Source organism: Myodes glareolus, chromosome X (assembly GCF_982192425.1).
Source record: "Myodes glareolus chromosome X, mMyoGla1.1, whole genome shotgun sequence".
Lineage (NCBI taxonomy): Eukaryota > Metazoa > Chordata > Mammalia > Rodentia > Cricetidae > Myodes > Myodes glareolus.
In genome coordinates this window covers 141,868,695-141,893,376 of record NC_142053.1, presented here as the reverse complement: position 1 = coordinate 141,893,376, position 24,682 = coordinate 141,868,695, and the positions used below count along the sequence as shown (strand labels likewise).

Here is a 24,682-nt window from a genome sequence, read left to right as displayed (position 1 = left end):
GCTAATATGAAGGAGGTATGACCTTACTGAGACTTTTCCATATAACTCTGAACTGTGTCAAAAGGATGGGTGGAGCTAACAGCAAACCATGTAAAACTAAAAGATGAGAACTGACTCCACCAAGTTGTCCTGTGACCTCCACAGACTCAATGGAGCATTCCTTCCCACTCCTTTCACCCACATACACATAATATTAATAATAAATAAATTAAATTATATTAACTGTATTGTGCGTCTTGATCCCAGTTTGTAGGAGCAGATCTTTGTAGGAACATTTGAATCTTTGGTTTCTTGGGCCTTTGTAACTCTAGAGTGATGAATCCAAGGAGCTGTAGATTATAATTTCATAGAGGAATGAGGGATTAGTAACATAAAATAAGTTTCTGTAAAAATAAGTTTTTGTGAAAATTGGGCTATGCTGATTCTGAAAGGTCCCTCAATTCCATGGCCTATTTTTCAATTTTAATTACTTTTTAAAGAATTTCATACATGAACATAAAGTATTTACATCACTTCATCTTTCCTTCTCTCCCCTCCAGCTCCTTCCGTCCCCACCTCAACTTCCTCTGGAATTCCTGACCTCTTTTGTGCTTATTATTGTTACACACACACACACACCCTACTGAGTCCATTTAGTGTTGCTTGTATGTACATGCGTTTAGGGCTCACCACTTGGGATTGAATAACCTATTAGGGAGCTCATTCCTGGAGAAAACATTCCCTGTCCCCCACTTAATAGCCATTGATTGCCTATAGTTCTACCTCCAGAGGTAGGGCATTGTGGGTTTTTCTCTATGCTCATTGACATAATGACTAGTATGTTCATTATTCATGTCTTATCTAGGTAACCATTTGTTGGCATTTCATGGGTGCAGCTTCCGTGTCATGTCTAGAAAACACCATATCCAGCAGATGTCCTGGACCTTCCTCTAGCTTTTCTAATACTTTCCTGTAGTGGCATTTCAATTATATTTTAATAAATAAAGCTTGCCTAAAGATCTAAGAGTCAAACAGTCCCACTGATCAGCCTTTTGACCAGGTAATGGTAACACATACCTTTAATCCCAGTATCCACAATGACATGCACTTTTAATCCCAGTAGTGACAGTAGTCACACTAGTTGTCATGGAACCCGGGTGGTGCATGCCTTTAATCCCAGTGATGTATGCCTTTAATTCCAGTCATAGAGAGGATTATAAAGCAGGAAGAAACAGCTCCCAAACACAGTCTCATTCTGAGATTCCTGGAGGCATGATCACTACATTTGAGGTAAGAGCCAGTGGCTGACTGCTTTGTTTTTCAGATCTTCATGTTGAATGCAATTTCTCTCCCTGAGCTTTTATTAATCATGCTTCACTTTCCACCTTCTGTGAGTTTTCCCTGATAAGGGATATATTGTAGATGTAGCAATTGGGGTAGGGTAACATGCACTTACTTATTTTTGGCCTTTTAACCAGTTGTGTATCTCTGTAGTAGTCCTCATATGTGAAAAACTGAAGCTTCTTTGGTGGATGGATGAGAGTTATACTTCTTCCTGCATATAAGAATAGGTATTCAAAACCTGTTTATTTTTATTTTATGTGTGTGAGTATATTACCTACAGGAATTTCTCTGCACCACTTTTGTTCCTGATGCCCCTGGATGCCAGAAGAGGGAACTAGATTTTCTGAAACTGGAGTTACAGATGGTTGTGAGCTGCCATGTGGATGCTGGGAATTGAACCCAGGGCCTCTCGAAGAGCAACCAGTGCTCTTAACCACTGAGCATCTTTCTATTCCCAAGGATATTTATTAAGAATACAGTTAGAAACTGTATTGATTTAGTAAAATGTTAGTAGTTGATTTTCCTCTCAGGTCTGTGACATCTCCAACCTTGGGTAGTTGGTTAGGTTTATAATTCCAGACATTAGTTTTCACCTACCAAGTGAACCTTAGATCCAATTAAACAACTGCTAGCTATCCCTAAGATATAAGTGCCGCTATTGCAACATTGGGGAAATCTTGTCAGGCTTGTCATTATTGTTTTACAGGCTTTACAGCTAGATAGGTCATTAGATTCCTTTTGTCCCTCATCAGCTTGTATAGCATGCTGTGATACTATCCTGTGTCCAAAGTGTAAGGTGTCTTCAGCAGTTAGGGAACATCCAAGAGACAAAGCAATAGCCCATATTGTTTTGGAAGTCTCTTGGATCCCTCTGACCAACAATTTAGAGGAAGGTTTCCTACACCTGTCCCTGGGATATCTGTTAGACAGTTCCTGGGGGTGGGAGGTATTATCACCCTGTGTGGCGGTATAATTTCATGTAAGAGATCTTTCTCTGTGTGTGTGCCTTACAGATATAGATGTAGATTCAGATATAGTTATAAACATAGATCTATGTACTTATGCACTTATACACATATGTAAATATGTAATTTTAAGTAAATCTAGAAAATAACATTTTCCTATGGCTTTTAAAAATATCCTTAATGTGGTTTTTTTAAATATTTCCTTCATCCCTCCCTCAACTTTTGTGTTACTTTCTCTTTGTCATCCACAATTAAGTCTTCCTTTCCCCCTCTACTCCTGTTCATAGCACTGTGTCCTATTATCCCTGTCGCCTAGACTCCTCCTTCTCCCTCCCACAGTCTCTTCTTACTCTTCTGGCTTCTGCTGTTAGTATAGATTATGTACTCAAATCTAGGAATTAGATCTACAATCTAAAATAAAATAAAACATGTGTTGTTTCTCTTTCTTGGTCTGGATACCTCATTCAGTATAATTTCTAGTTCTATCCACCCACCTTAAATTTTTATGATTTCATTTTTCTTCATGGCTGAATAATGTTGCATTGTGTATATGTTCCTCATTTTCATTTTCCATTCATCAGTTTATGGACATCTAGGCTGCTTCCATTTCTTGGTTATTGTAAATACAGCAGAAATGAATACAGTTGAGCAAGTATATGTAGAGTAGGATACCAAATTCTTAGAACATTTGCCAAATAGTGATAGCTGGGTCATATGGTAGCGTTATTCTAAGCCTTTTGATAATTCTCCATACTGATCTCCGTAGGTACTGCACCAGTTTGCAATGCCACCAGCAGTGAATGAGTGTTCCCTTTTCCCATAACCTCACTAGCATTTGTTGAAGGTTGTTTTGTTGATCTTAGACATTCTCATTCTGATTAGATCTCAAAATTGTTTTAGTTTGTACTTCTCTGATGGCTAAGGATGACTGGCACTTTTAAAGATATATATTAGCCACTTTTCTTTCTTCTTCAAGAATTCTCTGTTCAGATGCCTAGCCTGTTTTTTAATTAGGCTACTTATTTTCTGAGTTCTGCATATATTCTAGGATATTAATCCTCTGTCAGATGGCTAGCTGGCAAAGATCTTCTCCACACCTCTATGGTTTTCCTCTTCACTAGACTAATTATTTCCTTAGCTGTACAGAAGCTAAGGTTTTACAAGGTCCTTCCTGTCAATTGTTGGCCTTAATTTTGGGGCAAATGGAGTCCTCTTCAGAGAATTCTCCTTAGATCTATATCTTGTAGGGTACAGTCTGAGTTTTCTTCTAGTCCTTTTAGCATTTCAGGTTTCACACTGAGGTCTAAATATGGGTCTGACTTCATTCTTCTCTATGTAGACATCCAGTTTTCCAAGCATCGTTTGTTGAAGATGCTGCCTTTCCACCAGTGTGGATTTTTTGGCATCTTTGTCCAATGAGATGGATGTGGTTGTGTAGTCATGTTTAGGTTCTGAGTTTTGTTCCACTGACCTACATGATTGTTTTTGTGCCCATACCATGATGATTTGAGTATGAAAGTTCTGTTATGTAGCTTGAAACTTCATATAGTAATCATATTCCATGTTTTAAAATATACGCAGCCCTCTATTCACAGGGTAGAATGCTTTTGTGTTGACCTACTAATGATCAACAAGTCCTGGAATGATAATGTTAAATTTATAATTCAGTTTTCACTTTAAGGTTTACTTTTAGAGTTATTTCCCCTTCCTTCTATACAGTATTTCAAATGGGGCTGAGCTGGAGTGGAGGAAAACTCAGTGCAGGTCAGAGCAACAGATAAAAATTTAAACCAAATTCCATGAGCTTATTTTGATGCAATTTTTCCAAGGCTATCTTAAGTGTACGGCTGGTATTCCATTCAGCCAGATCACCAGACTCTCCATGGTACACCTAACTTTCATGTACCTGAGAAATCTCACTATCTTTGAAGTAAAGATGGATCTATAGTCACTTTAGATTGAGCCAGGCAAGCCAAATGCTGGTGATTTCCATTTAAAGTCTCCTGCTTTTGTCTGCTCTGCAAGGGAAAGCATCTATCTACCCCAGTATAAAAGAATCCACAAAAATAAGTGATATTTAAACCCTCCTATGGTAGTTGTAAGACTGAAAAAAAAACACTTACCAATCATATATATTGTCAGATGTTCTAACCTTTATTGCCCCTTTTGATGGAGGAGGAATATATTTAGTCTCCTTTGGACAGTATTTTGGGACTCAGCTGTTGTTTTTTGTAAACTGAAGTTTTATTAGTCTAAGAAGCTGGTTCTGTGGAATTTCTTTTCCATGATCAATGGAACTTCGGGGTAATTTAAATAACTGTTCAGACCACCTTTTATGGCAGGCAGACTTTCCTTTGTCTGCCTGGAATGGCATGGACTTCCTGGGAGAAGGGGCAGGGCTTTCTGCTGCAGGCCAGCAAAAGTTATGGTTGTAAGAAGTTATACATCAAAGATTCCTATGATAACAGGCAATATAATGGTTGGCTCAAGGTTCTGGAAAGGCTTTAAGAGTCAGAAAGGGCATCTCACAACTGAGCCTAGTACAATAACATTCAGCTGCTTGTTAGCCAATGATATCCTTTTAAACTAAACCTGGTATGGGCTTTAGATTGTCAATGGCTTTCTCATAGTGTTAGTAGACTCTTTATAATAAGGGAATTAAATATAACAATGAGAGCTTTCAAATCTTTAAGGGACCAAACATGGCTCAGAAGGTAAAGGCATCAGCCAGCAAGACTGATGACTTGAAATTCATTCCCTCAGACCCATTTGGTTGAAGGACAAGATTGGCTCCTTCATATTTTCCTCTGACCTCAACACCCAGGCCACAGAATGTGCCTTTTCACATAATAAACAAATGTAATAAGAAAACATTGGAAACCATCTCATAGGTCAGAGATTTGAGAAATTATTTTATTCCTTCATGTTCAGATAACGTCTCTTATGTTATATTGTCTTTTGGACTAAGAGTCCTGTCTGTGAGTTAATGTAACAAATGTGGCTCTAATAGTGAGTAAACGCAGTATTCTTTTTTAGTTTTATCTAAGGCAACTCAGATCTCCTTAGAGAAATCTGGACTGTACGCTTTATGTAAGAAGTACTGGAAGAAATCAAGGTTTGAGGATGGTTTAGGTATTCCCTTTTTTAAAGTACCTCCTCTTTGCAGAATTCACATTGATTCATGAAGTGACTAAGGTAACACCATCTTGTCCTGACTCCATTTTTGTGTTTAGACAGTTGTCAAACAGTCACCTCTAGCAGTCACATCTGCCTTGCCAAGACATTTGATATTTCCGTGGCTTTCACCATGGTCTAGATATAGTAACTAAGATAACTAATGTTTATACAAACTTAATGAAAACTGAAATAATTAAAGAAGATATAAGAAAAACATAATTGTCATGCTGTACCTAAAATAATTACTATGTCCTTCCAGAAACAAATGTTTCAAGGTTACTCTGGCTTTTGTCTAACTTTGACGCAAATTGTGGTGTTTCCTTTAAAAAATCCTGTTCCCCCTGAGCTTCAGCACCAAGTAATCTTGAGGCATTAACCTCCTGTTGGTTGCTGGCTAATAAAGGATTTATACGCCTATAACTAGATTAATCAATGTGGTTTACTCTATCTTTCTCATGTAGTTTATTACATTTAGATACAAATTTAATGGTGGCTGATGGAGCCCATGTTGGAATATGAAGCACTTACCACTGATGGCTTCCCCCTTCCTTCTGGGTGACTTGCATGGAACTATAGAGTATGTTTTAATAGGGCAGCTTGAATTCTCACATTTTTTCCCCTTTAGCCACATATTTGCTGTTAAAAACCCCAAAGACAGCCTTTATCAGTCAAGAAATGTTCATTTTTGAAACCACAGCTTATTTCAGGAGTCCTGTTTGGATATCAGGAATACAGTAAGATATGAAATACCTTCCTAGGGATACCTAGCTAGCATCTTTCATAAAGGTCTTTGATTCAATCAAATCCATAGTTATGTTATTTCTATCCTCTGTTTTGTAGACATTCTACTTTAGGAGAAAAACTTATTTTATCACACAGAAATTTTTATTCAAAAATTCAATGTCTTTATTTTTAACCAAAAATAAGTTTTTTAAGATTTTATTTACTTATTGTTTGTTTGTTTGTTTAGACAGGGTCTTGCTATGTAGCTCTGGCTGTCCAGGAACTCACTCTGTAGACCAACATGGCCTTGAACTGACAGAGATCCACCTTTCTCTGCCTCCCAAGTACTGTAATTAAAGCAGTGTGCCAAAAATACATTCCATGCTTACAATTTCTTTTGCATTTCTCCCCACTGGTTCTTCATTACCTCACTTTGAGTTATATTTTTGGGGGGCGGAGGTTGAGACAAGGTTTTTCTGTAGCTTTGGCGCCTGTCCCAGAACTAGCTCTTGTAGACCAGGCTGGCCTCGAACTCGAACTCGAACTCACAGAGATCTGCCTGCCTCTGCCTCCTGAGTGCTGGGATTAAAGGCGTGTGCCACCACTTCCTGGCTGATTTCTATTCTTAAATTCAAAATTTGAAACAAACTTTTAAGACCCCTCTAGTTTAGGAGAAAATGCTCCTCTTTTGTTTTTAAAAATGATTATATTTGGTATCTTATAGTTACTTTCATTAAAACCACATATGTCAATGCTTGTTTAATTCTTAGCAACCTTATTTTTAGTGAAGACCCAGGAGGAAAACAATTTTGAATTGTTTACCATATATCAGCTCTTTAGGTGAAAAATAGGAGATAGTCATTAAAAAATAGAACCAAGTATGTGCTGTTTTTCCTATGGAATTTAAAAAATTAAGAGTAAAGTTGAACTTATATTTAATAATTAATTATTTACTATATTAAATATCTTAGAGAACACAAATATTTCCTATTTCTTACAAAACTTTTAGAGCTTAAAATAAATTATGAACATATTTAGACATAGTTATTTTTTGTGATCTTTTTAAAAATTAAAAATAGATTCTTGTCTTATAAAATACATCCCAACCACAGTTTTCCTCCCTTCATTCCTCTTAGCTCCCCCACGTTCCCCATATCCACCACCTCCTCCATTTCCTCTTCAGAACAGAGCAGGTCTTCAAAATGCAACAGCCAGGTGAGACAAAACAAGAAAAGGTGAAAGCCCTCACATCAAGGCTAGACTAGGCAACTCATTAGAAGGGGAAGAGTCTCAAGAGCAGGCAAAAGAGTCAGAGATATACCCACTTCACTGTGAGGAGTCCCATAAAAACACCAAGCAAACAGTCATAACATATTCAGAGTACCTGATGCAGACCCATGCAGGCCCAGTGCTTGCTGCTTCCATCTCTGTGATGCAATGAAAGCCCTGGTTAGTTGATTGGATGGGCCATGTTCTCTTGGTGTCCTCCATTGACACTATACAATTTTTCCTTTGACTCATACAGTCTTTCCTCCCCCTCTTTCTCAGGGAGATCTTCAATTCAAACTATCTCATCATACTGTCTGACGATCTCTGTATTTGTTACCACCTGCTATAGGAGGATGATGTCTGAACGAGGCATTGATCTATGAAAATAGCAGACTATCAATAGAAATCATTTTATTGAAAAGATTTTGAACAATTTTATTTGTTTCCTCTTCAATTATTTGATTGTTTTTTTCTTGGCTTTCCTTAAGGGATTTATTCATTTCCTCCAATTGTTTGTTTGTGTTTTCCTGGATTATTTCTTCTTCTTCTTCTTCTTCTTCTTCTTCTTCTTCTTCTTCTTCTTCTTCTTCTTCTTCTTCTTCTTCTTCTTCTTCTTCTTCTCCTCCTCCTCCTCCTCCTCCTCCCCCTCCTCCTCCTCCTCCTTCTTCTTCTTCTTCCTTTTCTTCTTGACAAAATTTCTCTGCATAACAGCTCTAGATGTCCTGGAACTCACTCTGTAGACCAGAGTGACCTTGGACTCAGAGATTCACCTGCCTCTGCCTCCTGAGTGCTGGATTAAAGGTGCATGCCACCACAATCAAACTTTCCTGGATTTTCTTAATGAATTCATTCATTTCCTTATAAGGACTGCTATCATCTTCATTCTTTCTTTTCATTTTGAGTAATTTAATGAGACTGAATTGTCCCACAAAACAACAACTATGTAAGGCACAGCTAGTTGAACCACTCAAGAAACATGTCAGTTGAGTGTGGAATTCCTGAAATAAGTGTCAAACCTACCCTACATCATTGTTCTAATGGAAGTACATTTATCTACAAGTACAGAGGTGCTTGAGAAAAATTGCAAGGTGCACTCATATTTTTCCAACATAATATTTTTATTGATTATTTTGGAATTTCACATAATGTACTCCAATCACACTCACTTCCCACTCATCCCAGGTTTGCTCCCTTACCCTTGTGCGCTCCGCAAATCAAATTTAATTTGTGTTGCCTATATAATCACTGGAACATGGTCACACTAACAGTGGTCAGCCCCTTGAAACCTGAGTCAGCTCACCATTCCTGGTCAGAAGCCATCATTTTCAGAGAGCTATACTTCAGCATCCTTATAACAATAATTTGTTTCTTTTCTCTTTTTTTTGGAAGTAATTTTATTAAATTATAAAAGTTTCCATTTCCGCCCCTCCTCCCAACACCCTCCCACTCCCCCTTAATTTGTTTCTTTTCAAGACAGAGTTTCTCTGTGTAACAACCCTAACAGTCCTGGAACTAGCCCTGTAGATCAGGCTGGCCTCAAACTCAGAGATCCACCTGCCTCCGCCTCCTGAGTGCTGGGATTAAAGGTGTACACTACACTGCCAGACTTCTTATCACAATTTTTAAGAGTTCTCTTTAGGAAATACAGACTGCAAATACACAGAGAAGACTAAGAGGTGAGTGATCACCCACCTGGTGAGATACCCCACTCTCTAGGCCCTTCTTAATGGGGCAGAACCCCAGGCCCCTTGCCCACCTGTCTCAGCTTCTCTAGCCAGTCAGCAAGCCAAGTTCCTGCAGCTAGGCTGCTCAAACACCCCATCTCATCAATCAGACCCTGTAAGCTATAAGCCCCACTCCACTCCCAAACCCTGCTATCCACTGTGACCTCAGAGGAACTCTGAAACACAAGCTGCAAACGCACATAGAGGACCAAGAGGTTGCAACTATACAGAGAGGACCAAGGGAGGAACCCTAGAGCACAGGTTGCAACTACATGGAGAGGACCAAGAAAGGAACTCTGAAGCACAAGCTGTGACTGCACAGAGTGGACCAAGAGAGTGAACCAAGCAAAAAGAACAAGAGACTAGACCAAGAGAGCAGGCCAAGAAAAACGTCAGCGGCTCCCTGAGATATAGACAATGACAGTATAGAACAGACAAAAAACAGTTCCAAAGACACAGACAGCCACTGCAAGGATTGGACCAAGAGGCAAAGACACTTCTGGCACTAATTGGAGGAAGAGATGCATAGGCGCCTATGCAAGAATTCATTCAACAACCTAAAAAGCAACATGTTAACACCAGAACCCAGTGGTCATACAACAGGAAGACTTGATCATCCTAACCCTGAAGAAGCAGAAGAAAAGATTTTAAACATAACTTTTTGAGGATGATGGAGACCTTTAAAGATGAAATGAAAAATTCTCTCAAAGAAACCCAAGAAAACAAAACAAAACTAACAAAAAAAGAATCAAAAAGGTGAAGCAAACAGTTCAAAACTTGGAGACTTAAATAGGGGCAATAAAGAAAGAACACTGAGGGAATTCTGGATATGGAAAACCTGGGTAAATGAACAGGAACTAAATAGGCAAGCATAACCAACAGAATAGAAGAGATGGAAGAGAAAAATCTCAGGAGTTGAAGATACTATAGAAAAAATAGATTCAGCAGTCAAAGAAAATGTTAAATCCAACAAATTCTTTTTTCAATGTATTATTAACTTTTATTAATGTTCTCAATTTGTGTATCATTTACAATGTACAACCACTCTGGAAATCAGTATGGCAGTTTCTCAGAAAATTGGGAATCAATCTACCTCAGCACCCAGCAACACCACTGTTGGGAACATACCCAAAGGATGCTCAATCATACTACAGGACACTTGTTAAACTATGTTCATAACAGTAATATTTGTGATAGCCAGAAGTTGGAAACAACCTAGATGCCCCTCAACAGAAGAATAAAGAAAGAAAATATGGTACATTCACACAAAGGAGTATTACTCAGCGGTAGTACTCAAAAACAATGACATCTTGAAATTTGCATGCAAATGGATGGAAAAAAACCATCCTGAGTAAGTTAACCCAGATACAGAAAGATGAACATGGTATGTACTCACTCATAAGTGGCTGCAAAGCAAAGATAACAAGCCTATAGTCCACAACCCTAGAGAGGCTAAGTAACAAAGAGAACCCTAAGAGTGACATAAATAGATAGCCCTAGGAAGGGGAAATAGATAAGATCTCCTGAGAAATTTGGGGCATGGGAGTAGGGGAAGAAGGGAAGGCAAAAGGAAAAGAGAAGGGAAAAAATGGAGGGGAGAGAACTTGAAAGAATAGGATAGTCATGATGGAGAAAGGACAGAAATGGCGAGCAAGGAAAGAGATACCTTGACTGAGGGAGCCATTGTGGGATTAGCAAGAAACCTGGTTCTAAAGAAATTCCCTGGAACCCACAAGTATGACCCCAGCTAAGACCCTAAGCAACAGAGAGGGTGTCTGAACTGGCCTTGCCCTGTAGTCAGATTGATGTCTATCTTAAATGACACCAAAGAATGTTCATCCAGCAACAGATGGAAACAGAGGCAGAGCCCCACAGTGGAGCACTGGGCTGAGCTCCCAAAATCCAGTTGAAGAGTGGGGGAAGTAAGAATATGAGCAAAGAGATCAAGACTATGATGGAGACACACACTGAAACAGTTTCCTTAAGCTAATGGGAGCTCACCAACTCCAGCTAGACAGAGAGGAACCAGCATAAGTCCAAACTAGTCCCCTTGAATGTGAGTGACAGCTGCATGGCTGGAGCAGACTGAGGGGCCCCTGGCAGTGGGTCCAGGATTTATCCCTACTGCTTGTACTGGCTTTTTGGGAACCTATTGCCTTTGTAGGGACACCTTGCTCAGCCTAGATATAGTAAGGAGGGCCTTGGAACTTCCCTAAAGCAATGTGCTTTACCTTCTCTGAGGAGTGGGTGTGGGTGTGGTGGGGGGAAGCTAGAGAGGATGGGAAGAGGGGAGGGAATGGGAACTGGGATTGGTACATAAAATGAAAAAGATAGTTCATTTTCTTTTTAAAAAAATAAAATAAGAAGATAAAAAAGAGATCTCTTTAATGGTTTCCTGTTGAGGTTTTTCCTTTTGGGAGGATAAGGATAGGGGAAAGAAGTTGTCACAGAAGCTGCCTTTGCCTCTTACTCTCAACTGTGAGTCTGCAGTCATGGATAGCACTGTCAATAAAGCTTCCCTGTCCTTTACTGTCATTGGGAGCAGGATCATGGACATCCACACAGCCTCTGGTGTTAGCACATGCCATGGTTCTCAGCATAGTCTCCAGCTGCAGTACAGACTACTATCATCAACATAGCCCTCTGTCACAGCATAGCCCTCGGTGGCAGCACTGGCCACAGACAACAGTGTGGTTTCCGGTAGAACCCGTCCATGGACATCAACATGGCTTTTGGCTGCAGCATAAACCACAGACATCCACATGACCTTATGTAGTAACACGGAGTATGAATTTCAGCATGACCTTCTGCAGTAGTAGCCCAGACTGTGGACATCACAGGCTCATGTGGCAGCGTGGACCATAGTACTCAACATGGTTTCTGGCGGCAGCATAGACCATGAACATTAATATTGCCCTTGGCTGCAGCATGGACCATGGACATCCTTATGGCCTTAGGGGCCAGCAAAAGTCACTGACCTCAACATGGCTTCCTGCAGCAACATAGGCCATGGACATCAACATGGCCCCTCTATCATCTTTATATAGTTGGTTAAGGTCTTTTTCTTGCGCTTCAACTATATTGGAGTAATCAATTCCTGCTGTGGTAGGATAGTAGGAATCTTGTGGTGACATATTGCCCTGGCTGTCATTGATTGTATTCTTATGCTAGTGTCTAGGCAGCTGGTTTGGGGTAACTATAGGTCTAGGTGTTGATTTTTGGATTCGTCCTGCTTAGGTCTGAATTGTGTTCCTTGGTTTCTGTTTCTTCGGTGGATTTTCAGGGACTGTTGCCTGCCTGTTTTACTGGAAGGCTTGGCTGGTGTGTTCATGGGAATGCTTGCTGGTGTTAGAGATGGGGGAATGGGAGGTCAGGGGGAGATGGCCTGTGGGATCCAGAAGAGGTTTTGGCACAGAGAGGGGAAGCTGCCCTTAGTGTTCTGTTGCAGTGCTAGGGGTGACCCTGAGAGTTGGATCTGGGGTAATAGAGAGAGTGGGAGAGGTTCTCACACAGCCTACCTGCTCTTTTGGCTTGTAGTTGAGCAGTGGGTGTCTTCCCAGTTTGGGAACTGGGGCACAGCAATGAGGCAGGAAGGGAAGGACAGAGGGAGATGGTCTGTGGGATCCACAGGAAGGGTGCACAGTGGGGAGGGGAGGTGCAACTGGTGTTCTGTGTCAGCTCTAAGGGCAGCCCTGAAAACTGGGTCTAGGAAAAGAGTGTGGATGGTCCATGGGCAGCCTTCGTGGTCTCAGAGCAAGTGTTGCCTGCGGTTGAGCAGGGGTCTGCCAGACATACTTCTCTAAATTCACTCAACTTTATATTCAGAGGTACCTTGGTCATTGTTCTATGTCTATAAAAAGACACAATGACTAAGGCAACTCCTACAAAAGAAAGTATTTAAGAATGACCTTCCTTATAATTTCAGAGATTTAGTCCATTGTCATCACATCAGCAAGCATGGTGGCACACAGGCAGGCATGGTGTTGGAGAAGGAGCTGAGAGCTACGTACTGATCCCAGGAATCAGGCAGAGAGACAGATACTGTGCCTAGCACAGGCTTTTGAAACCTCAAATCCAACTCCCCAGCAACACACCTTCTTCAACAAGGACACACACACTACAGCAAAGTCACATACCCTACTCTTTCCCAAATCATCTACCATCTGATGACTAAGCATTCAAATATATGAGTCTATGGAGGGAACAAAAATCTCATTGCAACCACCACATTCCACTCCCTGAACCCCAAAGGCTTGGAATCGTATCATAACACAGTTCAAGTGGCTGGGATTGTAGACCTGCACCACCATTTGTGGTGTTTTCAATATATATTCTAATTTCCCCTTTTAATTTCATTCTTAAACATTGTTATACTATTCAGTTTCGACAGATTTTTATTTTCATAAATTTCCTTGCTATCGATTTCTAGTTTCAGTCCATTGTCGTTAAAGTGTGTACTTAATTCTACACTTTTCTTTTGTTTTTCTTTTTGCAGTGTGTGATCTAACATGGAGAATGTTCTTCATTCACCTGAGAAGAATGTCTGTTCTGCTACTCTTGGGTGGATTGTAGTGTAGATGTATTTCTAGGACTATTTGCTTCTTAGTGTTGTTCAAGTCTTTTATCTCACAGTTAGCTACTCCCTAGTGTCCTAACCACTACTGAAAGTAGTTACTGAAATCTTCAATTAGTATTTAGAATTGTCTTTTATAGCTCTGTGACGTTTTTGCTTCATGTATTTTTTTTTCTGTTCTTAGGCGATTATAATAGTTTCCTATTACAATTAACCCTTTCATCATTAGAAAGCATTCTTTGGCCTGTGATGTTTTTCTTTTAAAGTGTATTTTGTCGGATACTTATATTGCCACTCTAGCTTTCTTAGGCTCGCAATTTTTTTTCTCTATGGAAGTACATTTTATTTTCAGTGATATAGTAGTATTTCACAGCAGAAATATAATAATCTATATAATCTTTCTACTACAGATGTACCATTCGGCTATTTATAGTCTTATAAATTATAAACATTCTTGTACAGACTTGCAAGCATTTTTGTAAGTCAAATTACTGTATTAAAGTACATTTGTATTTTAAAATTATATATAATGGTCCCAAATTATCCAAGAGAATGATTATATGTATTTAAATTCCTACCAATAATGTGTAGTAGGTTTCCCACATTCTAGTCAAAACTGCAATGCATTAGTAATTTTTTAATTGATTTTAATTGAGCTCTGCATTTTTCTCTGCTCTCCTCCTTCTTAGGCTTGCAATTTATATCTTGTTTCTTTTCCTAGTTTTTTTTTAAACTTTCAGTCTATCTCAAAGTTTATTATTTTTTGAGATACACAGTTTAATAGATTAATTTATCATCCTTACATCATCGGGGTGAATGGAAATGAACTCGTTGCCATGTTCAGAAGTGTACCAAATCCGGAGGCAATGTAAAAAAGGAGAATGGAAAGAGGCCTATTCTTCTTCAGTGACCATAGGCTGATGATGACACCGCTTTCTTTTTCTCCCTCTGAGCTGCAGGGCCGTTATGTTTAGAGCTTTTCCACACCCTTGCACTCAGGATTGAAGAGTAGGGACCAAGTGATTTAGGCATAGAAAGAGTCAGAGAAAAGAAGTCACAATCAAGAAAGATGAGCAGGGCATGCAGGCCTTTAATGCAAGCACTGGAGAGGCATTAGCTTGGGGATTTTTGTGTGCTTAAGGACAACCTGGTCTTTAAAAAACGCACCCTCCCCCACCCCACATGCCACCACTATGACATCAGAGGGATGGTCCAATTATTTGGCTATGGAACATAGTATAATTTACATATGACTACCGATTGGCCGAAGGGCATAAGCCTGTCCCCAAGATGACGTTTGTGTACACATAGTTTCCAGAAAAACCTCAGTTTGTGCTGGCTGTTAGACAAGCAGAGTGCTCTACCGTTCTTAAAAAAGAGCAAAATTTGGTAAACCATCGGGAGATTCGATACTGGTTGTAGAACTAATTCAGACAAGAGACTACTGGGTTTTGTGCCCAGTCCATTTTCACAGATAATGCTAGAAAACCTTGGAATTCATTAGTATTACTTAAATGAGTTCCAGAAGGAAAGGACCTCGTGTTCATGACCAACATTTTGGGGAAAGAGATGACTTCAGGAAACAGATACCAAGCTACAGGGAGGTCAGAAAGGTGAGAAAACGCTCCTCAGAACAAAAGTCAGATGAGCTGAGAAAACGTCAACTACCTCTTCCAGGAAGACCACAGGGTGGCCCTGCCACAAAAAGTCGCTCAGTGGAGAGAGGTTGCTCCCATGAGAAAACCAGAAGAAGAGAGAAAAATCCCTCCCCCGAGAAGTATCACGTTGCAGATAAAAGTCCCACTGCTGAGAAGTACTGCACTACAGTTAAGAGCACCTTGGCTGAGAAGCTTTTGTTAGCTGAGAAACATCCTGCTACAGAGAAGAGTTCCTCTGCCAGGAAACACCATTCTCTTGAAAGACGTTGTACTATAGGGACATTTTCCTCTGCCGGAAAGTACCCCTCTGACAGGCACCTCCTTGGGAAGAAGCATCACTTTTCTGAGAAAAGTCATTCATCTGAGAAGCATCTCTCTCTCGAGAAAGATCTTCCTACACAGAGAGGCCGCCTTATCAAGAAAAGCCATCTTAAAGAAAAACATCACTCTACAGAGGAATGTGGTTTGGCCAAGAGGCCGCTCTATCATGAGAGGTCAACCTGCAAAGAAAGGACTTTCTACTAAGAAGAGTGCATCTACTGAGAAAGGTTACTTTGATGGGAGAGGCCGCTCTACTGAGAACCATCACACTGGAGAGAAAGACCCCACAATCAAGAAATTTCTTTTTTTTTGAAAGTAATTTTATTAAATTATAAAAGTTTCCATTTACGCCCCTCTTCCCAACACCCTCCCACTCCCCCCCCCTCCTCCTCCCTCTTTGTCCCTAAGGGCAGTCAGGGTTTCCAGCCCTGTGGGAAGTTCAAGTTCCTCCCCCCTCCCTCCAGGTCCAGGAAGGTGAGTATCCAAACAGACTGGATCCCAAAAATCCAGTATATGCAGAGGAAACTAGTCCCAGTGTCATTGTCAATGGCATCTCAGAAAGACTCCAGGCCAGCCACATTCAGAGAATCCGGCCATATTCAGAGAATCTGGTTGGATCACGTGCTCGTTCAGTCGCAGACCAACTGCCCTTGGTAAACTCTCATTAGATCCGACTCCTTGTATCAGTGGGTGATAGCATCCCTCGCAGTCCTTCCTCATTTTCTTCGTCCTTCTGCTCCTCATTTGGACCTTGGGGGGCTCAGTCCGGTGCTCCAATGTGGGTCTCCGTCTGTATCGCCATCCAATGCCAGATGAAGGATCTATGGTTATAAGCAAAATATTCATCAGTATGGTTATGGGCCAAGGCCGGTTCAGGCACCCTCTCCTCTGTCCAGAGAACAATCTGGGGATCTCTCCTTGGACCTGGGATCCCATATATAATCAAGTTTCCTGTAAACCCTAAAATGACTCCCTTGGTTGAAATATATTCTTCCCTGATCCCATATTCATCCTTCCTCCCTTCCCCCCATCCCGGTCAACCGAGCTTTCTCCATTCCTCCCCTACTCCCTTTTCTCTAACCCTCTACCCTTCCAACAACCCTCCCACCCCCCCATGCACCCAAGGTTACCTGGGACTCTTGACTATTCCCTAGCTCCTGGCAGATAGCTAAGTAATCTTCATCAGGTTCATCTTCTTATTTAGCTTCTCTAGGATCACGAATAATAGGCTCAAAGACCTTTAATTATGGTTAGAATCCACTTATGAGTGAATACATACCGTGTTCCTCTTTTTGGGTCTGGCTTACCTCACTCAGTAAAGCGTTGTCTATGCCCATCCATTTGCATGCAAAATTCAAGATGTCATTGTTTTTTACCGCTGAGTAAAACTCTAATGTGTATATGTTCCACACCTTTTTTAACCATTCTTCTATTGAGGGGCACCTAGGCTATTTCCAGGTTCTGGCTATTACAAATAGTGCTGCTATGAACATAGTAGAACAAATGCTTAATGTTAGGGAATCTCTAGGGTGTAGGAAGCCACCTGGAGGCACAGGTGGTCCTGCAGTTTGGAGGAATACCTGGCTTAGCCACGTGGGGCTGAGCACCCTTGCCTGCACCCTTGCTTGCACATGCTCAGAACAGCAGAATGGCATTAACCAATCAGGACAGCTTTCAAGCCTCTCCACCGTTTAAAAGCAGCTGCCTCTGGGCTCCACTTCCTCTCTCTAAGCTTTCTCTCATCCCTGCTCTATCTTCCCTTCCCCCAATTTTCCTCAATCAAATGCTCCGAATATAGACATGACCAGGGAAGGAATTCTCGTTTTAGTGGCATTCATTCCTGCTGGTCAGGATGCGCGTCACACTAGGGTATATTCCCAAGAGTGGAATTGCTGGGTCCTAAGGGAGGTTGACTCCCAGTTTCCTGAGAAACCGCCACACTGATTTTCACAGTGGCTGCACAAGTTTGCATTCCCACCAACAATGGATGAGTGTTCCCCTCACCCCACATCCTCTCCAGCATAGGCTATCGTTGGTGTTTTTGACTTTAGCTATTCTGACAGGTGTAAGATGGTATCTCAAAGTGGTTTTGATTTGCATTTCCCTGATCACTAAGGAGGTTGAGCATGACCTTAAGTGTCTTCTGGCCATTCGAAGATCATCTGTTGTGAATTCTCTGTTCAGTTCAGTACCCCATTTTTTAATTGGGTTAATTAGAGTTTTAGTGCCTAGTTTCTTGAGTTCTTTGTATATTTTGGAGATCAGACCTTTGTCTGATGAGGGGTTGGTGAAGATCTTCTCCCAGTCAGAAGGCAGCCTTTTTGTCTTACTGACAGTGTCCTTTGCTTTACAGAAGCTTCTCAGTTTCAGTAGATCCCATTTATTCATTGTTTCTCTTATTGTCTGTGCTGCTGGGGTCCTACTTAGGAAGAGGCCTCCTGTGCCTATATCTTGTAGACTACTTCCCACTTTCTCTTCTATCAGGTTCAAAGTGGACGGATTAATGTTGATGTCTTTAATCCATTTGGACTTGATTTTTGTGCATGGTGATAGGTATGGATCTACTTTCATCCTTCTACAGGTTGACATCCAGTTATGCCAGCACCATTTGTTAAAGATGCTTTCCTTCTTCCATTGTATACCTTTAGCTCCCTTGTCAAAAATTAGGTGTTCATAGGTTTGTGGGTTAATATCCGGGTCTTCTATTCGATTCCAAATTCGATTTCTCTGTTCTTATGCCAATACCAAGCTGTTTTCAATACTGTAGCTCTGTAATAGAGTTTGAAGTCAGGGATGGTAATGCCTCCTGAAGTTCCTTTATTGTATAAGATTGTTTTGGCTATCCTGGGTTTTGTGTTTTTCCATATAAACTTGATTATTGTTCTCTCAAGGTCTGTGAAGAAGTTTGATGGGATTTTGATGGGGATTGCATTGAAATTATAGATTGCTTTTGGTAGAATTGCCATTTTTACTATGTTGATTCTCCCAATCCAAGAGCAGGTGAGGTCTTTCCATTTTCTGGTATCCTCCTCAATTTCTTTCTTCAAAGACTTAAAGTTCTTGTTAAATAGGTCTTTCACTTCCTTGGTTAGAGTAACCCCAAGATATTTTATGTTATTTGTGGCTATCGTGAAAGGTGATGTTTCTCTGATTTCCCTCTCTGCTTCTTTATCCTTTGTGTATAGGAGGGCCACTGACTTTTTGGAGTTGATCTTGTATCCTGCCACGTTACTAAAGGTGTTTATCAATTGTAGGAGTTCTTTGGTAGAGTTTTTGGGGTCACTTATGTACACTATCATATCGTCAGCAAATAACGAAAGTTTAACTTCATCCTTTCCAATTCGAATCCCCTTGATCTCCTTATGTTGTCTTATTGCTATTGCTAGAACTTCAAGCACAATATTGAAGAGGTATGGAGAGAGTGGACAGCCTTGTCGTGTTCCTGATTTTAGTGGAAAGGCTTTGAGTTTCTCTCCATTCAATTTGATGTTAGCTGTCGGCTTGCTGTATATTGCTTTTATTATTTAAACAATACGTAACTACTAATCCAGCCTTACAGAGAATATTAGAAGGAAAATTACATCCCAAGGAATCCAACATTGCCAACACTGACTACAATAATTCAGACATCTAACGACCCTTCACTAGCACAATTCAGAGAAGGAAAACACATACACTCTATTACCCCCAAAAAAAATGACTGGAGTCAACAACCAATGGTCATTAATATCTCTTAATATCAGTGGACTCAATTCACCTATAAAGAGGCACAGACTTAGAGATTGGATACGAAAACAGGATCCAACATTCTGCTGTTTACAAAAAACACACCTCAACCACAAAGACAGACACCTACTCAGAGTAAAGGGTTGGGAAAAGGTTTTCCAAGCAAATGGACCTAAGAAACAAATGGATGTGGCCATTCTAATATCTAACAAAATTGACCTCAAACTAAAATCAATCAGAAGAGATGGAGATGGACATTTCATACTCATAACAGGAACAATTCATCAGGAGGAAGTCTCAATCCTGAATATCTATGCCCCTAATGTAAAGGCACCCACATATGTAAAAGAAACTCTTCTAGAACTCAAGGCAGTCATCAAACCACACACGATAATAGTAGGAGACTTCAACACTCCTCTCTCACCAATGGACAGGTCAATCAGACAGAAACCAAACAGAGAATTAAGAGATTTATTGGAGGTATTGAATCTAATGGACTTAACAGACATCTATAGAACACTCCACCCAACTAGGAAGGAATATACCTTCTTCTCTGCAGTTCATGGAACCTTCTCGAAGATTGACCACATACTCGGTAACAAAGCAAACTTCCACAGATACAAAAAATTATTAGTAACCACCTGTGTCTTGTCAGATCACCATGGATTAAAATTAGAATTCAACAACAATGCTACCCCCAGGAAGTCAACAAACTCATGGAAGTTGAACAGTCAACTACTAAATCACCCCTGGGTCAAGGAAGAAATAAAGAAAGAAATTAAAGTCTTCCATGAATTTAATGAAAACAAAGACACAACATACTCAAACCTATGGGACACTATGAAAGCAGTGCTAAGAGGAAAGTTCATAGCAATAGGTGCCCAAATAAAGAAAACGGAGAAAGCACACATTGGAGACCTAACAGCACACTTGAAAGCTCTAGAAAAAAAAGCAGCTGATTCACCCAGGAGGAGTAGAAGTCTGGAAATAATCAAACTGAGGGCTGAAATCAACAAAATAGAAACAGAGAAAACAATCCAAAGAATCAATGAATCAAAAAGCTGGTTCTTGGAGAAAATCAACAAGATTGACAAACCCCTATCCAAACTAATCAAATGGCAGAGAGAGAACATGCAAATTAATAGGATCAGAAATGAAAAGGGGGATATAACCACAGACACAGAGGAAATTCAGAGAATCATTAGATCTTACTACGAAAGTTTATATGCCACAAAGTTGGAAAATGTAAAAGAAATGGACATTTTTTTAGATAAGTACCATATACCAAAGTTGAACCAAGAACAGGTGAACAATCTAAATAGACCGGTTAGTCGTGAAGAATTAGAAGCTGTTATCAAAAATCTCCCTGCCAAAAAATGCCCAGGACCAGATGGTTTCAATGCAGAATTCTACCAGAACTTCCAGGAAGAGCTAATACCTATACTCCTTAATGTATTCCATAATATAGAAACAGAAGAGTCATTGCCAAACTCCTTTTATGAAGCTACAGTTACCCTAATACCAAAACCACACAAAGACATAACCAAGAAAGAGAATTACAGGCCAATCTCACTCATGAACATCGACGTGAAAATTCTCAATAAAATCCTGGCAAACCGAATACAGGAACACATTAGAAAAATTATCCATTATGATCAAGTAGGCTTCATCCCAGAGATGCAGGACTGGTTCAACATACGCAAATCTATCAATGTAATCCATCATATAAATAAACTGAAAGAAAAAACCATATGATCATTTCATTGGATGCTGAAAAAGCATTTGACAAAATTCAACACCCATCTATGATAAAGGTGTTGGAGAGACTGGGGATACAAGGATCATACCTAAATATAATAAAAGAAATTTATTTCTGCAGAGAGCGATCACCAGCTAGAGAGAGGCCGTTCTGTGACGAGTGGACTCTCCACAGAGGAAAAAGGTCACCCCCATAGGGAGAGTTCGGCTAGTTGAAAAAAGTCACCTGGCAGGGAAGGGTCGCTCACCAGAGAAGTCTAGCGCTGCAGTGAGAGATCACCTCTTCAAAATCTGCCCTGCAGAGGAGGGTCATTTATCCAAAAAAGGTAACTCTGCAAAGGGAGGACCCTCCCCTGGAAAAGATTGCTGCACAAGGAGACACCACCTCAGAAAAAAGTTATCCTGCAGAGGAGGGTTACTCATTTGAGTGGGGTAGCTCTGAGGAGATAGAATCCTCTGCAGGTGAAAATTGCCCTTCTGGGAGAGGTCAGCCTCAGAAGATTAGCTGCCCTGCAGAGGAAGTTCGCTCAGATGAAAGGGGTATCTCGGCAGCAGGAAGATACATTGGAGGTGAAGATCGCCCTGCAGGTAGTGGTCAGTCCACCAAAACCTACTGGGCCAAAGAGGGTCATTCATCTGAGAGTGGTATCCCTGCAAGAGAGGACTCTCTCCCGGAAAAGAGGGTCATTCAGATGAAAAAGCCAACTATGCAGAGAGAGGATCCTTTACAGCAAATGATTACCCCACAAGAAGAGGTCAGGCTCCAAAAAAAATCTGCCCTGCAGAGGAGAGTCCCTCAGTTGAAAGGGGTAACTCAGCAGGAAGAGGATGCTCTGCAGGGAAGGATGGCCCCACAGGGAGAGGTCAGCCTTCAAAGAAAAGCTGCCCTGAAGAGGAGGTTTGCTCACTGGAAAGGGGTAACTGTGTAGAGGGAGAATCCTCTGCAGGGAAATATGACCCCACAAGGAGACATAGGCCTCCAAAGAAAAGCCAACTTGCAGAGAAACATCTATCTGCATGGCAAGCTGCCCTCCTGAAACAAGTCCTCCAGCAGAGACAAGTCTACCTTCCCAGAGAGTCTGCTCTGCAGAGAAAGTACATGCAGGGGAGGGAGGTCATTTTGTTGAGAAAAAATGCCCTGCAGAGAGAGAACTCTCTGCTGAGAAAGGTCAGATGGAAAAGAAAGTCATCTGTTTTGAGAAAGTTCATTCTGAGGAGAGAGGACAGACTTCCCACAGCAGCTACACTGCTGAGAATGGTAACAGAGTAGATAGCGGGTACCCTGTGGCAAAAGCTCATCACTCAATGGAAAAAAGTTTTCCTGTGGAGAAACCCTCCACTTCAGGATCTGCACCTACCATGCCAGTGCCGAAGACCATGCAGAATATTCGAGAAAACAGAGTTGGCAGTGATACCAGCACAGTACCACAGATTCCTCACCAGAATGTGGCTGGGACTGTCAACACTGGTCAATCTGTGCAGGCAGGGAAGGTGAGAATGAGAGTTGAATTGAAGTTGCCTGATGAACTTAAGCCGTGTCTTGTTGAGGACTGGGAACTGATAAACAAGCATAAGCAGTTGTTCCAACTCCCTGCTGAGAAGAATGTAGACACTATTCTCGCGGAGTATGTCACTTTTGTGAAATAACATGGAAAGGCTGATAATAGGGAATATTCTATTGATGAACTTGTATATGGAATAAGAGAATACTTCAACAGGAAGCTGGGCACCCAGCTGCTCTGACAGTTTGAAAAGCCCCAGTTTGTCCAAATCCACCTGGTTTATCCTCATTTTCCAATGTCTCAGATTTATGGGGCTCCACACCTACTACGATTATTTACTCAAATTGGGACTGTATTGACTCATTCCCTCCTTAGTAGGCCTAGTCTTATGCGAGTGTCTAGGTATCTGCATGATTTCCTTAAATACCTAGCTGAGAAATCCACTTCTCTATTTAGTGCCAGCAATTACAAAGTGGCTTCTGCTGAGTATTGTTGCCAAGCCCTGTGAGAGTCAGCTGACCACTCCCTGTTATGACCTGGATCAGTAAAAATTTGTGTGTTTGCTGTTTTTATTGCAGTTGTCCTTGAGAAAGTATAACAGGGCTCAATATTTCAGTTTGCTTATCCTTGTGAACAGAAATAAAAATATTAAATGCTTCATCAGTATTTCAACAACAAATAAACTATGCATTGCTTATTTGACAGCATTGCTTGAATGTTGGTGCTTCTTTTACTTATGCATTATGAGTTTCTATGAGGTGTTCACATTACATCATAACATGGCCTCATTCCTATTACTAAAGGTTCAATATAATGGGTATGCTCCAAACATATGCATACACATAATTTAAAATATAAAATCATTTAGAAATGGAAAAGGATTGGAGATTTAGCTAAAGAGGCCCTGGGTTTACTCCTTGGTTTCAAAAGTGAAAGAAAGGGGAAGAAAAAGGGGAAGGACAAGGAATGACGGGTATAAAGTTAAAGGGAGGATAGAGAGAGGGAGGTGAGTAGGGAGAGAAATAGGTGGAAAAAAGTGGAGGGGAATAAAGAAAAGGAGAGGAGATAGAGGAGGAGGAGGAGAAGAAATGGGAGGAGGAAGACAAGATGGGAGGAGAAGGAGGAGAAAAAATGGAAGGAGGAGAAGAAAAGGGAGGAAGAAGAAAAGTGTGGGAGGAGACAGAGAAGGGTAATGAAGAAAAGGAAAGGGAGGAAAAGAGAAGAAAGAGGAGGACAGGAGCATGAGGGTGTGGAGAAGGATATGGAGGAGGAAAAGGAGAGGAGGGGTAGGAAGAGAAGAAGAGAGGGAAGAGAGAATGAAGAGAAAGATGGCAAGGAGAAAGATAGGGAATAGAGGGGTGGAGAAGGAGAGGAGGAAGAGTAGAGAGAGGAGGGGAAAAGGTAGAAGAAAAGGTGAAGGAGGAGGAGAGTTGAGGGAAGAAAAAGAAGAGAAGAAGAGGAGGGAGGAGAAGAAGAGAGGAAGAAGAGGTGAGGGAAAAGGATGGAGAAAGGGGAGGAAGAGGAGAGGTAGGAGAAGGAGAGAGGGAGATGGTGACAGAGAAGGAGGAAGAAGAAAGAAGAGGAGGGGAGAAGAAAAGGAGGAAGAAAATAAGAGGGGATGAGGGGAGAAGGAAGAGAAAGAGGGAAAGAAGGATAGAGAAAGGGGTGAGGATGAAAAGTAAGGGAAGAAGGAGAAAGGAGTAAGGAAGGAGTGGTGGAAGAGGGAAATAACAGAAGGTGGAACATGAGAAGAGACAAGGCAGAGAGGAGAAGGAAAGTAGGAAAAGGAGAAGTAGAAAAACTAAATAAGAAAGGGGAGGAGAAAGGGGGAAAGGAAAGATAACATGAGGGAAGAACAGAAGAAGGAGGGGCAGTAGGAGAGGAGGAAGAAGACAAGTATTGGAGGATGATGGAAAAGAGAAGAATATAGAAGACATGGTAGCAAAGGAAAGGGGAAGACGGT

At 40.9% G+C, this 24,682-nt stretch overlaps 1 protein-coding gene across 1 annotated transcript; it reads left to right on the top strand.

Moving 5' to 3' along the window:
* The first annotated feature begins 15,268 nt into the window (after positions 1-15,268).
* Positions 15,269-23,227, top strand: LOC125417971 (uncharacterized). The gene is given in 5 exon segments (XM_085685148.2): positions 15,269-15,882; positions 15,884-16,031; positions 21,520-21,862; positions 22,003-22,233; positions 22,236-23,227. Coding segments are annotated over 5 exon segments (2,328 nt in total).
* The last annotated feature ends 1,455 nt before the right edge of the window (positions 23,228-24,682 follow it).